This window comes from Lonchura striata, chromosome 2 (genome assembly GCF_046129695.1).
Source record: "Lonchura striata isolate bLonStr1 chromosome 2, bLonStr1.mat, whole genome shotgun sequence".
Lineage (NCBI taxonomy): Eukaryota > Metazoa > Chordata > Aves > Passeriformes > Estrildidae > Lonchura > Lonchura striata.
The window spans coordinates 39,610,341-39,626,233 of record NC_134604.1 but is presented as its reverse complement, the minus strand read 5'-3'; the positions used below and the strand labels follow the sequence as shown (position 1 = coordinate 39,626,233).

The following is a 15,893-nucleotide window of genomic DNA, read 5'->3' as shown; positions in this document are numbered from 1 at the left end:
CTTCCCCCCATTTATTTCAGTTGCATAAACAAACATAGGAACAGTATTTCCACCAGGCTGGAGTATTCCCCTTGCCAGCACTACAGCATGAAATGGGATCTGATCTTTATTCCTTACTGAGCACAGTATATAATTCAGGAACATCTAGATATAAAAGATATTTAGGTACCTCACTCACACTAATCCAAGGTCTGTCAAATAAAGAAGACCCAGACCCTCAAGAAAAAAAATAGTGGGAGTTCTATGCTTAGCAGGAACATAGGGCTAAAAAATATTCGTATCATCACCAAAGTATCTCATTAAGTTTCCCCTTTCATTTCCTTACAGTGAAGACAATCTCACTAAAACCATCTCTTCTTTAACATCCCTAAAATCTTGCTCTTCTTGCTTGGGCAAGCTCCCAGTTTGATCCTCTGCCTTGAAGACCCACAGATTTCATGCCCACTGGTGTCACCTGCTGTGGGGCCCTTCATTAACACCTCTGAAAAATGGAGAGGATGCAACCTTAAAAGTCCCTGAGGTATCCCCTCATAGTCTTAACACATTGTTTGCAAAGCCTAAACACTTTTTTTAAAGTCCTTTCTTCCAGAGGACTGAATGTATTCACACTGGAAAAGTGAGAAAATAAACATGTTTATACATTTATTATCTACAATAGTAAGGCACAAATTTAAACAGCAAAGAATAAGAAATCTTTGGCTGACCAACAATATCAACATTTGCTGGGGGTGACACATCCTTCATTTCCCCCCCTATGTACAAATAACTCTCCAGCTGTAAAACACTGTACACAAACTTCTCTATACAACCAACAACAATAAAAAATGACAGTATTTTACAACTAGTTATCACTGACATCACCTGGAATGGCTACAACACAGTTTCCCAAAAACACAGAACAGTTCAAAGAGCTGGGAAAGCCAGCACAAATGGAGCTGGGCTGCTCTGCTCAGCGGGGCTGACATATGGCAGTAGTACCCCATCCAAGTCCTGCTAGTGCTTGGGCTGGAGGGAGGCACACAACTCCTCCAGACCTTCCCTCCAGGAAAACCAACATCTCTTGAGTTCAACACAATTGATGAGAATTTGGTTTATTTGAGCTGTTGCCCAAATGAAAGTTGTCTACACACCGTCTCTAACAGTTTCTTATGTGACCATGAATTTGGGGCAGCATCAAGTGTAAAGCCAGCTTTGGATAGCAGAAACTGGAGAGACTGGGGTCTCCTCAAGGAGGAGTGCTGCACTCGAGCTGACTTGGAGAAATCAAGCTGAACCACTACCAAACATAACTAAGAGCTGATCCATGCTGATCCAGCACTGTTTCTCCTGGATGCCTCACTGTCTGCCTGCACACAACTTACTGAAGTTTCAGCAAAATAAATATTACAGCTGGTAACAAAATGCTTAGGAACTTTTAAGCACCTGGGTATCCTTATTTCTTGGATAAAAAGTGATGCAATTAAAAATTCACCAACATTTTACTTGTATTCCCTTGATTTGTTTTTCTCCTGCCCCACTCCTACCACAGATGCTTGAGGAAGGGCCACAAAAGTGGGTCAGTGGTGATGTCACATGCGGTCCCGGCTTTTATGCAAACAACTACAACATTTAAATTAACTTTAGAGGAAAAAATTATATTACAATGCATATATTAAGCTGCATAACATCTTCCAAGGGTTTTACACCTTTGGTTTCACAATGCAAAGCTGCTAATACTTGAAACACACAATTTGCTTCCTGCGCAACCTATCTACCACTACTTTGTTTAACAAGTGCAGAACTCAGAAAGAGGGTGACAACAACATACATCTAATTCTAGGTACACACAAAAATAAGTGCATAGCTTTAACATAGCAATTTTGTTCTTTTTAAAATTAAAAGGTATCAGCCAGGCAATACTGAGCATAAGGCTCTGGCCTGTGAAGGCTTTGAGTTCACAAGGACTTCAGTTTTTGGTGAAAGCAGAGTTTAAAATGCCTGGTGTCCTCAACAGTCAAGGGCTCTGATTTGTCACCTACGGGAAGAGGTGACCTTGAGCCAGCCCTGAGTGCACGATTACTTCTAGCACACATCACTTTTCCATTCTGGGAAGCTTCACATTAGATCCCATTGCTCTTTTTCCCAAAGCCAAGCTCTCCTCAAAGTGCACCACAAGGCTCAGGAACTGCAAAGCCAATACAGAAATGCCTCACAGAGGAAAATTTCCCCATCGGCATGTGCAGTGCACAAAGCCATGAGTAACACAGTGGGTGAGCTGGCTGCCTCTTACTGAATTCAGGGACAAAGCTGAAAATAAGAAATGTTCCACCCTGGGTAAAATAAGGTGAAAAGAAACCGCAGCTCAGCACAGAAAACACATGATGCTCACGTACTGCTTTGCAGTTAAACCCTTCCCTGCCTGCTCCTGCACTCCTTAATGTCTAGTCTCACATCAGCTTTAACAGCAGGTTTGTATGCTCAAAGAAGCTAGGATTTGGCTATAAGAATTGAAAGTAAGGAAAAATCTTGTTCTTACCACAGATACACTGATTCTTCCAATATGATGAACCAGTGCCCAGAAAGGTATCTTCTGGTCTCACATGCAAACTCAGCTTAACTCCTCCAAAAACAAACCCATGCAACTCCCCTCTGAAGGAACTCTATAACACACAGCCCTTTAGGGAGCTGCTGGAGTCCTCCGCCAACTTTCCCTCCTGAAACTTTCCTATGGTTACAACAGGGTTTGCTTCAATAGGATCCCCCCAACCCCTTCTACATTTATGCACCAGGAGAATTCCAGCCAACAACTGCTCCTATCAAAAAAAGAAGTCTCAGTGAGCGCTGAGGTTGCAAGACAGCAATATTTGTACTGCAAATTCAGCTCCAAGAGAAACATTTGTCCAGCCAGGAAAGAGGCACCTGACCTGCCTGCCCAGGAAAGCCACACCAATGCCACTTCAAACAAATACTTACAAGAACCTGCCGTGTACATCTACAGACCAATTATTCACAAAAATTAAGAAGTGAAATTTGTGAGACTGAAACTTTTGAGAAATCCATTGATACTAAGGAAGATGCAAGTTTTTCCTGGATTATTCAGAAACTCTCTCTGACCTCCAAAGAGACAGGTTTTCACTCCCTGTCCTGGTTGCAGAGGCAGGAAAACAGAGCAGCAGCATGCAACCAGTCTGTAACTTCAATACTTTCTCTTGATGCCAGAAAATATAGTTTCCTTTTTCCTCAACACTGCCCTTCTCACACCACTTTCCATTTTCAACGATCCTTTCTGTTCAGAAAATGTCAGACGTTCATTTCATCACTTCTCTTCAGTGCTCTTGACTTCTCGCCTGGTGAAAAGTCTCAACATATCAGACTCTAGCTTCAATTTGGGAATAAACTTTGTCTTTTTTCAGATTCTCAGGGTTAGTTTTCAAGGTTGGCACACCAAAGACCATCTTGGGCCTGGCTGTACACACACAAAACCCCAGAAATGCTGTCCTCTGCTCAGATGAGGACCTCCATCATGTCTGTATCTGGAAACTCAGGCTTGTGGAGCAGGCTGCTCACTCTGCCTTTGCTGTCAGGCAGCTTCCCGTGGCTGGAGTTCTCTGCAATTGAAAGAAGGGAAAGTTGGTCTTTAGTCCAAATTCAAGTTGTTCAAAGCAAATATCAACCCGTTCCTTGAAGCTGGGGCATGTATTACCCTTACACCTTACATACTGAAAGCCATATTTGTTTGGGACACTAAGAATGTGTGATGCTGAATTCCCTGCACAATGACAGCAGGTGTGTCGGTGTGCACAGGCCCTGAGATGATATTTAAGAGATACACACCAAAGAACCTCTTTAGCTAAAACCATAGAATGGTCTGGGTTGGAAGGGATGCTAAAGACCATCTAGTTCTGTCATAGTCAGCCCTGTTAATGATACATAGCATGTTTTTAGAGAGAAAATTTGCTTTTGAGAGAAGATGTGTAAGAAACGGGCTTTTCCAAAATAATGTGCATAAAATAAATGTCTCCTTTGCTTGGGCTGCAAACCAGCAGTTTCCACCTTTCAAAAATAACTAAAATTGTACTTCTTCATCCCCACTAAAGAAAAGATCTCCATTTTCTCCTTACAATTCCCCCCAGCTTTCCTTTAAAAACTAGGGAGAAAATGGTCTTTTAACTAACCATGGTTTCAGTTGAAAAAAAAGAGAAAAGTTTGCATGCAGGTATGGAGTGTTTTCAAGGTGTGAAACTCTACAATTTTGTATCTAGCAGCATAAATAATTCCAAATTCTGCCTGCCACAGACAAATGGAGCTTTACAGAAGCTGCCGAGCACAAAGCTCTGCAAAGCACTCTGGGCAGCCCTAGAAAGTCCTCTCTCCACAATTTTAGTTTCCCTGAAGATACCTCCACCATACCTTACAAACTGGCAGCACCAATACCCACACTATGCCCCCATTAATACTGATGTGTCTCTGGGGATTGCTGATAGCCCCGGGGGTGCTGACATGTTGCACTGACAGATCTGGCAGAGCTCACCCAGTTTCTCACTGGCCACTCGTGTCCCCAGGGGCCGTGGGGCTGGGCTGTGTGATGGGGTGCCACCCAGGCGTCCCCGGCCAGGGAAGGAGGCGGTGGCGGGCCAGAAGAGCTCAGCGGTTTTGTCCGTCTGGGTGCTGCTGTCTTTGCTGCCCGTCTTTGCGTGGGAGGCTGCCGGCACTGGGATGGGCATGCAAGACAAGGAGGGCAGGGGCGGAGGCAGAGAGTGGCCTGATGGGTGGTCATGGTGCTCCTTTCCCAAGAGTAGCCCTAAAAACACATACAGGTCAGTCACATCCTGGCTCAAATGCATGTGCTGTCCCTTGTCCCACCCCAGAGCAAGATGCTGGGAATGGCTCCCGTCATTTAGTTTGGCTTAGCTCTTCCCCTTGATGCTGCTTTTCCTGGCATCCACATGGTACTTTCCTACAAAACAGCTTTTGGAAAGCAGCTTCCCTTCCCTGTCTCCCCTTCTGCACACACATCCCAGTGACACTCCCGACACAGCCTTGCACACCTCCACACCCCATTCCTATGTGGCCCCAAACAACAGTCCTGCACTGATTTTCCCATTGATCTGCCACATCACATCATGCTACCCTATCCAAAGGGATCCTCAGCCTCTTGATTAACTTTATTCAGGCTTTATTTCTAGCCCAAATTTGTTATTCACTCCCACAAAGTTGCAAACATTATGTGCTTGTATCTAGGAGGTCTTCCCTCAAGTATGGCTTTCTATAATCAGTGCAAAATGATTTAATATTATTAAAAATGTACTTAAGATACAATGCAAAATTAAAGAATAACCGGTTTTTGACTTAAGCACAAGGACACACATTCTGCCCACAGAAAGTGCTCTGGAAATGAGCTGTCAGGGCAATGTGTGCCAAGGCACTTCACCTAAGCTCAAGCAGAAGGATTGGCATGAAGTGATGGATGAACCAAAGCTTAAGCAAAAGCTGAACTCACCTATGCTTCCCTTCCAGAGCTTTTCTTCCTTTCTCTCCTCAGCTATCTGGTTGCTGGTGAGCGAGGTCTGGCGCGAATGCGCGCCTGCAGCAGCGGCGATGGAGGGCACGGACCGAGCCGGACGCAGGCTGGCGCTGTCAGCTTTGCCAGGGTCCTTTCGTGACCGCTGCTGAAGGACCTTGATCATAGCATCCTTCTCAATTATTTTGGCATGGAGATTCTTTATTCTGCCAAAACATGAATGCTCTGCTTACAGGAATGGAAGAAACATTCATATGGGCAGATCTCCACACCTGGAGGCAGCAGGGAGGTCCCCAGGCAGATGCCCTATTGCTCTGTCCTCTCTAGTTTTGTATACTCAGGCAAGAGAGCTCCCAGCAGTTCCTCCAAGGATAACCATGCACTTCAAAACAGACAGCATTTCTAGCTATTCAGCCAAAACTTTTCTGCAAGGTTAACTGCACTCACCTATGCTATGGCTTCACTAACCCAGCAGGAGCAGTGGGCAGCATCCTGACCAGGCTGCACAATTCTACCTTTACAATACAAACGCATAGACAATTTTAAACCCTGTAATACACTGGGGCCAAATCTGGAAACTATGCTTTGGCAGACTGAGTTAACCCCAGGATTCAGGTCTGTTGTCAGCTGGAATAAAGATCTGCTGAAGTGAGTTCCTTTTGGTTTCTCTAAGAGGTGGTCTGGGCTCTTCCTTCTCCCTCACTGCTGCAAAAACAATCAGCACATTGTGTTCAAAGCTGAGCAAAGCTTGTTACTTCTCTCATACAAACCCTGAAGACTCTCAAATCACTAAAAAGAATGGGATTATCTGAACTCTTCTCCGGGAATGATTAACACCAAATCATACTAAACAACTACAAAACTGTATTTTTCAAAAACTTGTACACTTTCACAGTCAAATGACTAGCCCGATTGTGCTGTACAATATATAATACAATGCAGGTGTATTTTGTGAAGCAGTGAAAGCATTTGTTTTCATCATCACATGTTTAATTAGCAATTTAAACACAATATGCTAATTATATTTATGAAGGCAATGGCAAAACTCCACTACTTCCTTGGAAGCAGGATTAGCTTACATCTGTATGTGAAAAACAAAACCCAAACCTATAAAAACAATCATTGGTATTTTCTGCAAGCAAACATACCTTTTTTATAAAAGTGCCTGAAAATTTGTGTCTTTGCATGCCAGACTACTTTTAATAGTGGAACAGCCTCTGCTTGGTAAAAATGATGAGTTTGCCGCATAAGGCCTGACAGGAAGGTAGGGAGGAAGTTACCTAATGACAACTCTTTAATCCCTGTTTGAATGCTGAAGAGCAAAACTAAGCCCAAGCCCATCCTTTCCAGGCACGTAGGAAGGAACAGAGCATCCTGGTTGATCTGAACCCAGCCCCAACACCACAACAAGCAGGAATGGCAAGGCATATCCCTTACGTGTATTCCATGTCCTGGCAGCGGCGGTTGGCTTGCATGATCTCCTCCTCCTCCTGCCAGCCCCGCACCTCCAGCGTCGTCTCGCCGTAGCTGCCATTGTGCGAGTGGCTCGGGGCTGAGGCATCCCTGGCAAAGAGGTTCACCATGGTGAGTCAGGCTCCTGAGACTGTGAAGGTGGCTTTTGCAAGTGAGGCTGAAACTTGCAAAGAAAACCCCAAACCCACGTTCAAAGAACAAGCCAGCGATGGTTGTCCGTCAAGCAGATGACTACTTGGCAACAGGGCATCCTGTTGCAGGCTACTCTTGGCTTGGCTTGGGTCATTAATGCCATTAATTTAACTGGGTTAAAGGAACAGAGAGCATGCTGGAATCATCGGTGACCCACACAGGGATAACAGCCACCCAGGATAGGGTCAGACATCAGAGGGACCCACGCACCAGATCCCAAGTCAACAAGACTACATCATGAACAAGTAACAAAGCTCTACACTTTGGAAGTTGAAAAACAGCACAGTAATTGCTGCTTAGACTGGAGTGTAAAAGGAAAGCCCATCCTGAGTCACACATCTAAACACATTTCAAAGGGAAAATTCACTTAAGGATGTTTCCTGGGGATTTGAATCCTAAGAAACTGGGGTGAGAAGTTAACTATCTCATCCTCCTGATCACTGGGAGATGTCACTGCCTTTTGTGCTTTCGGCCATCGCGTTTTGACACAGACGAACTGGAGACAGATAGTCCAGACATATGCAATGTGAATGAGAAAGGGTTTATACCAGGGCATGTCAGGAATGGCTGAGGGGAGGAAGCTAGTTCAGACTAGAGAAAATACAACAGGGAGTATCTGTCTCCCAATATTTACAAGGCTATTTAAACATCAGCAGTGGTCAGTTGTTCATCCTGTATGCCTGGGAAGGACAAGAATCAGTGGAGGTTATTTGCAGTGAAGAAGTTTAGCTTAACATCAGGAAAAACATTTTAGTCTGAACATTAATGAAATGGTGACAAAGGGTTATTTAGGCAACAAAATTTCCCTTATTACAGGTTTTTAAAACTAGGTTAAACAACCTTGTTGCAGGCAAGGGGATGCGTACAGCCATATACCACGTCCCTGCTCACTCCACCATGGGGGAGGAGCTGCCTTACCTGTGCTATGTAATTTGGCACCTTGAGACTGGCAGAGGCCATTGCTTCAATCTGATCCCTAGATGTGATAAAACTTTTGGACCCGGTCAGAAGGTAAGTCCTATCTCAAGCAACTATTCTGTTTCACTGGTATGACACCCAGGAGAAGTGCATTAACCCTGGCAGTGTGACTCAGTAGGGCAAGGCAAGCAGCATCCAGCCTTAAGAGAACACCCACTCTTTTATTATTCTGCCATGTGTCCATGGTGAACAGAGCTGCCTGCTTGCAGCAAGGTCATCTTACCTCTCTGTTGCAGCTGTGGCTGCAGCATTCATGGCAAAGTGCCGGATTGTACTCTCCTCCAGATACTTCTGCTCCCACTTGGTCATGTCAGCTTCTAAGGCCAGGATCCTCTCCTCCTTCTCCCTCACCAGCTCCATGAGGGCTGGGGCATTATGTTCTGGAAGGCTGCTTGTCTGGTAGCTGCCCTGCCTCTGCCAGTGGAAACAGTGACAGATATTCATGCCCGGCTGAGTATGGCATGCTGACCCTTTTTTCCTCAGTTTTCTGGCACATACAAAGACATCCCCATGTCTTCTGACAGGGGCAGGTGTAAATCCCAGGCTAAACCCCTTAGCTTGCAAGAGAACAGGCAAGTTGACCATATGTGCAACCCTAGCACCCCAAGCCAAGGGAAAAAGTAGGAAAAAAAGTTGGTAGGAAAAGAAGCGATGAAACTTTAAAACATATTCTTCTAGCTGGGACTTCATGCCCATAGCTGGACAGTGCTAAGTATGGACACACAGTTATTACCACAGCATTTATATATTAAAGCTGAAAAAAAAAGAAGCATGTGACCTAGCTGCATGTACCCTGTTTAAAGCAGCAGCTGGGAAAATATCCCAGCCATGCATTTAACCTTGTCCCTTCTGGCATATTAGTTCTTTTGTGCCCTCAGGGGATGCCTTCTGTGGTGTAACAGCTAACTTTCTAACTAGAGGGGCAGAAGATTCCCAAACACCTGTGGAGTGGCTCCCATGGGACGCTGACAAACAGCAATGGGTGCATAACTCTTTCCATCTATGCTGCAAGAAAAGTGCTTGTCCAGGCAGGATTTATTCCACACAGTTAGAGCACTTAATTAAGTTACCTAAGCAGCATGGGTAGCTACCCTGTGCTCCTCTCACTGCTGATAGGGAGCGGAGGCAGAGGGAGATCCAGTCCTTGGCTCAGCAGAGGGATGAGGCCACACTGAGGGGAGAAGCATGAAGCTCTGGGAGAACTCAGTAGAAATAAATTTGTTTTTAAATAAAAAATGCAGGAGGTTTGTTACACTCTATGGTGAACAGTATTGTGCTGAAGAGGAAACCACATCTCAGGAACACTGGCTTCTCATTCATGCTGCACCTTGAAGTTCCACTGACAAAGCTATGCCACTGAAACTAGAGATACCAGGAAAGGGTATCTCTAGATACCCTTTTTAGAGGCCTTTGCCTCTGGTACAGTAACAACATGTTTGGAAGATGCTTTCTGGAAATGCAGTATGGAGCACCCCTTGGGAACACAAGCTGTGACTCTGCTCCTGCAAAAATACTGTCAAACCTCTGTCAGGAAGGTAGTATTTTGGAAGTATTGTCCTGTCTACAAATGGTATCTTGGGACATCACAGGAGCTTGTCATTTTCTGAGTCAAAACATCTGCCAGCCCTGCACACTGAGCCTGCAGTGCTGACTGAAAGGGTTTATTTATTGGGCCCAATTTGTGTGCCATTGATAAGGGAGATTTGCCATTTGGACTTAGCTACCAGCAAGCCAGGGACAGAAGAGATTCTGGCTCACTGTCTCTTTGTGTGCTGGGTCCCTTCTACTCACTCTGGTAAAAATGAGAAAAGAAAATCACCTTTTTTTCTCTGCAATAAGAAAATGTTTCAGTAGCTATAACTTTGATTACTCAGAGAAGACAGCTCTGAAGTGAAAAGCTGGGGTATTTTGATGTAAAGTGATTCTCTGCAACACTGTGGCTCATAAACAAACAGTATAGATAAAAATAGTAAATATACCCTGAAGCTGTCTCCCAAAGCTTATAGGTGAGACAAGAAGTTAATAGTACCTTTCCTCTTAAAACTGACTAGATGGAATGGGTGCAGGCATTTGAAAATTATGTCAACCCAACAACCAATTGCTAATTATGGTACCAAAAAAAAATTAAATTAAACAATCTGTAAATTACAGAAGAATTTTCTGCCCAAATGAACGCACATAGCCTGAACTCACAAGACAAGAATTTCTGCAGTTGTCCATCCCTGTTACTTAATATATCAATTTGTCTCTGTACCCAGCCTCAGTTCTAGTTTTACCTTCACTTGAATTTTAACTGTATTTTTCTCTGATGTTCTTTTCTCAAATGGCATTAGCATGTTATATGCTATTTAATTCCTTTGTTAAACTGGAAGAGAGCTGGCTAAGGGGGAACTGAGAAGACCTGAACACCAAGCCCGTGGTGGACTGGGCAAGAAAGACTTAAAATACTTTTATGGCAGCAAGAAAGAGTAGAAATTAATGGGAAGGGTCTGCAGGGAGCAGCAGCAGCAGAGTGATACCTTGGGAGGAGTGCTGGAGGACCTGCCCTGCCCTGGGGCTGCCAGAAGGAAGGGGATGCTCTCAGGTCTGGCTGCCTCATGACTCTGCAAACCCCTGACACTGACCCTGACCGTAGAGCTATTTCCCAATGGCATCCTGCCAGCAGGATCAGCCCCTCTGCTTTCTGGCAGCACAAGCTCTGTGTAACAGCTGCTTTGGTGTCCACTAATGGCTTATAAATAAGGAAAGGTTATAGTAGCAGATGCGTGTGATGACAGATACGAGTGAGTGCTTCAAGAATTCCAAGAGCATCATGCTTTGCCTGTGTTGCTGTTTTTTCCCCAAGCTGTAGTTTGATACATTTAGCATATCTGCTCACTCTCCTCCAGGGCCAATGCCCATGTACTTGGCATTTGGTGCAGGCTGTAGCCTGGAAATTCTCCCTGCAACCTCCTCATTTTTTTTTTTTTTCCTTTTCAAGATGACTGGACTTTGTGACTTACAGATGAAGGTGTTATAACAAAGGAGTAACTGTGCATAAAATACAAGCATAGCAATACCCCTCTAAGGACACAGGGCTGCCGAAAAACAAGGGAACACACACAGAAATTCAAAGCTATACTCCTAGCCCATTCTGGACTGGACTGATATAGAAATAATTTATTGTCTGAAGACGACATCACTTGGCTCCATATCTGTCATGGATTGAAGTTTCTGTGAACCACATACATCAAGCTTCGCACAGAACAAATATGAGCCTAGATCTTGCTCCTACCAGATCCCACATCATCGCACTTGGCCTTTTCAATGAAACATTGGCTAAAATTTTTGGGGTGAATCTCACATGTACCGCACCTTTTCTCCTTCTGTGTGGAGCTGGTTTTTGCACAATCTGTCATTGCTAGGGAGAGAAACATGGAAGGATATTTTCCCCTGCCTGCTGTTGGGCAAGGGAGCCAGGACATCTCAGCCTAGCAGCAGGCAGGGCTCAACTGCATCCAGAGCCCCACAGCAGAATGGCCTCATCCTCTGCTGAAGATCAGGAATAAGAAGGATAGAGTGATTTGTGTTGCAAGGGACCTTCAAAGATCATCTAAATCCAGCCCTCCTGTCACGGGCAGGGAAAACTTCACAAGTTCAAAGCCCCATCCAACATTACTTTGAACACTTCCAGTGATCAACAACCCTGTCCAAAGGAACCGTTTAGGAAGAACGCCCAACAACCCGAATCCAAAGACAAGATGTCACCTGGCAGGGTTGCAAGTGACCATCTGTTCAAATCAAGACCAAAGGCCCCGTGCTGGGGTCCTGCCCATATCACCCCGTCCTCACCTGCTGCATCCTCAGTGAGTCCAGCTCTCGCTCCAGGCGTGTGCGCAGCCGCCGCTCCATCTGCTCCCTCTTCTCGCAGGCCGCCTGCAGCTGTGTCAGCGCCTGCTGCAGCTTTTCCACCTTCTCCACATAGGCCTGCTTCCTGCGCAGCTGTGGGGCACAGGGGTCAGCAGTCTGGAAGGCACTGTACCCCTCCCTGGGCCGCTGGGGCCCCTATGCACTTGCAGGCACACACTGGGCTTGAGCATGGCTTTGGTCATTTGCTTCCAAGAGTTTCTCTAGGGAGAGGATGGTGTCTCTTTGATGGGCAGGGAATGTGCACAGCTGGCACTGCTGGGGCACAGCTAACCTTTTTGGAAGGAATGCTGCCCCAGATCTTCTGCCCACTGGGGATCTGCTAACTATGAACCCCCCAGGCCATTTCTAAGCAAGACTGTCATGTTGGTGGATACTCTTTGGGCAAATACACAGGATGGACCCAGTTAAGAGGAATCCCTGTGGGTTTTATTAACTACTGACACTCAGCACACTGCCTGCACCCAGACAGAGGGGTTCTTTCTTCACACCTGCTCAACACAGGTGGAACAAGCAGAGTGCCAGCAGACAGAAGCACTTCACCTACTCTGTCATGCTCACAGGCTTGTCCATGGTGATCAGTAGATGGGATGTCCTGGCAGCTAAAGCCAGGCCCTCTTTACATCTATAATGCAATTACTGAAGGGCTAAACATGACACAAGGGTTTTGCAATGCAGGGTTTTACAGTCAGAGATTGCTCAAGCAGCATACCCCGAAAGGGGTACAAATTCCTCTTTTGTCACCCTAAATCCATCCATGTCACAGGTGAAGTGAAATACAGGCTTGCTCACAACAAAAGCATAACTTGGTCCAAACAAACCTCCCTAATGCCTGGCACCAACAACTGGCAGAGTGACCTCCTTAGCCCTGTTGCAATCTAGGGTAATGCTTACAGCTCCCTGGGCTTTCCCTGAAAATTAATGAGATTATAAACCCCACTGGTCTCTGGCAGCAGCAGGAGAACTGCATTCCTCAGGAGCTCACGACTTGGCAAGACCCACACAGTAGAGGCTTCTTGCTGAAAGTGCTATTTTGGTAGTAAGAAGGTGTTTGTGTCACCTCCAGCCACACCAGCATGGATAGAGAGGGTTAGGGAGCTTCCCCAGGGTCTCCCTTTGGCAGCAGACCTCATCTGCTCTCCCATGTCCTGCCAGATGCTGCAGGGTCCATCTATATCACAGCAGTCAGAATTTGGCTTTGGAGCAGCCCTCTAGGCCCCAGAGTTCACACTCACACACCTCTGCCCTTGTGGGTGAGGCGATGCTCACATACCCACCACTGCCTTCAAAAACAATTTTGCAGGAGATATGCAATAAGACAGTTCTCACATTCATAAGTTTATAGGGAGGTTCTCAAGCCAATTCTGACTTTTCTATTCTGCATGTAGATTCATAAACAAACAAAAAAAAAATCATCAATGCATTTAAAACACAAATTATAAAATGTTGTCATTCAAATTAATTTGGGTTGCCCAGTGAAGCATGGATCCATAAGGGAGGGATGGCTACAATCAGAGACATGTGACACTAAGCTCCAACACCTCACAGACACACAGACTCCAAAAAACCCCAAAACTGGATAGCAACTGAAGAGGTACCAATCTATCCTTCTGCTGCATAATAGATCAACTGTACATAAAACCTGGCACGTATCTGTATAAGCTGTTTACAGAATCACCCAGGGGTAGGAATTACATGACCTATCCCTGCAAACTACTTCACAGCTTATTTCCCTTTACTGCCAGAAAACTTTTACCCCAATGCCTAATCTGACTTTCTCTTATGCAATTTAAGCAAATTACTTCTTGTTCTGTTTCCAGACTGTGATCTACCAGAGCAAGAAGCATTTAATTAAACAATTCACTTCTTCACTAGATCAGCAAACTTGCCTGAACACTGCCCTTGTCCTGGGGATTAGAAAAACAAAGATGAAGAAGAGCTAAGGCTAAAAGGAGATCATCCAAGCAAATAAATCTGAGTAAAGATAAGTGGGTCTGAGTGGGTTAGAAATGTAACTCCAGTTTGAACAATTGAATTCTACAGATATGAGATTTGAATGAAAGACTGCAAGAGATGAAGAATCCACTATCACTCTAAGTAGATTGTTTCAGTGTTAATTACTCTTAACTATATATTTTCAGCCTGATTTGCTCAGCTTCAGCCTCCAAACACTGCATCTCATTATCTCCTCTTATGTTAAATAGCAATGTTTAATCTCTCTATAGCAATCTCTTCTTCATCCATTCCTGGATCCATCCCTGGATGGATGAAGGGAGAGAAGTGGAGAGAGAAGGGAGAAGTTGTCTACTTCAACTTCAGCAAGGCTCACGATGTTGTCTCTCACAACATGCTCATGGGTAAACTCAGGAACCATGGTTGAGTGGACAGTGAGGAGGATTAAGAATTGGCTGAACAGCAGATCACAGGAGGCAGAGGGTCTGATTGGAGATTGTCCCTAGTGGTGTCCCCCAACGTTCAGTATTGGGCCCAGCTTTGTAAACCTATGAATCAATGACTTGAGTGAAGGCGCAGGTGCCTCCTCAGCAAGTTGCCTGCAGACACAAAGCTGGGAGGAGTTGCCAATACTCCAGAGGGCTGTGCAGCACTCCAAGAAGGACCTCGACAGGCTGGAGAGATGGGCAGAGAGGAACCTTCTGAAATTCATCAGGCGCAAATGCAGAGCCCTGCATCTGGGGAGAAATAACCCCATACTCCAGTACATGATGGGGGCTGACCTGCTGGAAACTAGCTCTGCAGAGAAGGACCTGAGGGTTCTTTACTATGTGGGTGATTGAGCACTGGAACAGATTAACCAGAGAGGCTGTACAGCCTAATCAAGAACCATCTGGACACCATCTTGTGCCATGTACTCTTGGATGATGCTGCTTGAACAAGAAGGTTGGACCAGAAGACCCATCGTCATCCCTTCTAATCGTAACCATTCAGTGATTCATGTTTATGTGCATAGACCAAAGCTCAGACAACTTTTTACTTTAATTCTTCCCAGCAAAGATCAGCTTCTGGATCCCAAGTAAATCCCAAAACAGCTGCTTTCTGAGCCCTCTCCAATTATTCAGTTTTCTATTCAAAGCATGGAACAGACGCACGATTCCAGCAGCCGTCTGCTAAATGACATGAGGTGATAATACCACCTACACACTTTGAATTAAATCCTTCTACTAGCAGGCACTCAGGATAATGCAGATTTATACAGAATTCTATCTTATGTTAATTCAACTTAGCAGCTACTGCTTATTTCTCGAGGCTTGATTTTAAAAGTTGTTAATTACATGCTGGTGGTAGAAGAAATCTGGACAGATTTACAAAGCAGTGTATGAGCTGGAGCTCTGTTAACAATAATAAGTCATTTTGATTTGACTGAATTTGTTTTCCTCAATATATTCTGAATTATAGTAAAAATCCCTGGTTTAAAACAAAGGCTTAACACTGCAGCTTATCTTCTGCTAGTGTCTAATTAAGATCCAGAAACTTTGGAGACTGTTGAAAAGGTGCTCTGATTCAGCCATGAAACAGGACAAAAGGGAAAATGAGTGCTGGAACTTGGGCACATGCTGGCAGCCTCAGATTAACTGCACTTCACCCAAGCTGCCTGACACTGCCTTGAACAATTAAAACACAGCAGCTGGGCTAAAATTCATTTGAACTGCCCCTAGAATGAAAAAAATAAGTTAAAAGGTAGCAGATCAACATGGGTTTGTCAGGTTGAGAACTCTGATATACTCTGGCAAATACCAAGGAATCACTTTCATCTCTGTCACCTCTGAGATCTACCATGCCCAAGGCAGGAGATTAACACCTCTCTGTAATACCTACAGTGCCCCAG

General features: G+C 44.9%; 1 protein-coding gene across 1 annotated transcript in view; it reads right to left on the bottom strand.

Moving 5' to 3' along the window:
- Positions 1-629: 629 nt before the first annotated feature.
- The window catches only part of AMOTL1 (angiomotin like 1), a 55,241-nt gene continuing 39,977 nt past the window's right edge, over positions 630-15,893 (bottom strand). The window contains exons 8-13 of the mRNA XM_021544968.3: positions 11,975-12,124; positions 8,367-8,557; positions 6,938-7,063; positions 5,480-5,706; positions 4,511-4,780; positions 630-3,587 (exon numbers count right to left, since the gene is read on the bottom strand). Coding sequence (XP_021400643.2) covers positions 3,484-3,587; positions 4,511-4,780; positions 5,480-5,706; positions 6,938-7,063; positions 8,367-8,557; positions 11,975-12,124 — 1,068 coding nt within the window. The 3' untranslated portion in view covers positions 630-3,483. The remainder of the gene's footprint in view (positions 3,588-4,510; positions 4,781-5,479; positions 5,707-6,937; positions 7,064-8,366; positions 8,558-11,974; positions 12,125-15,893) is intronic.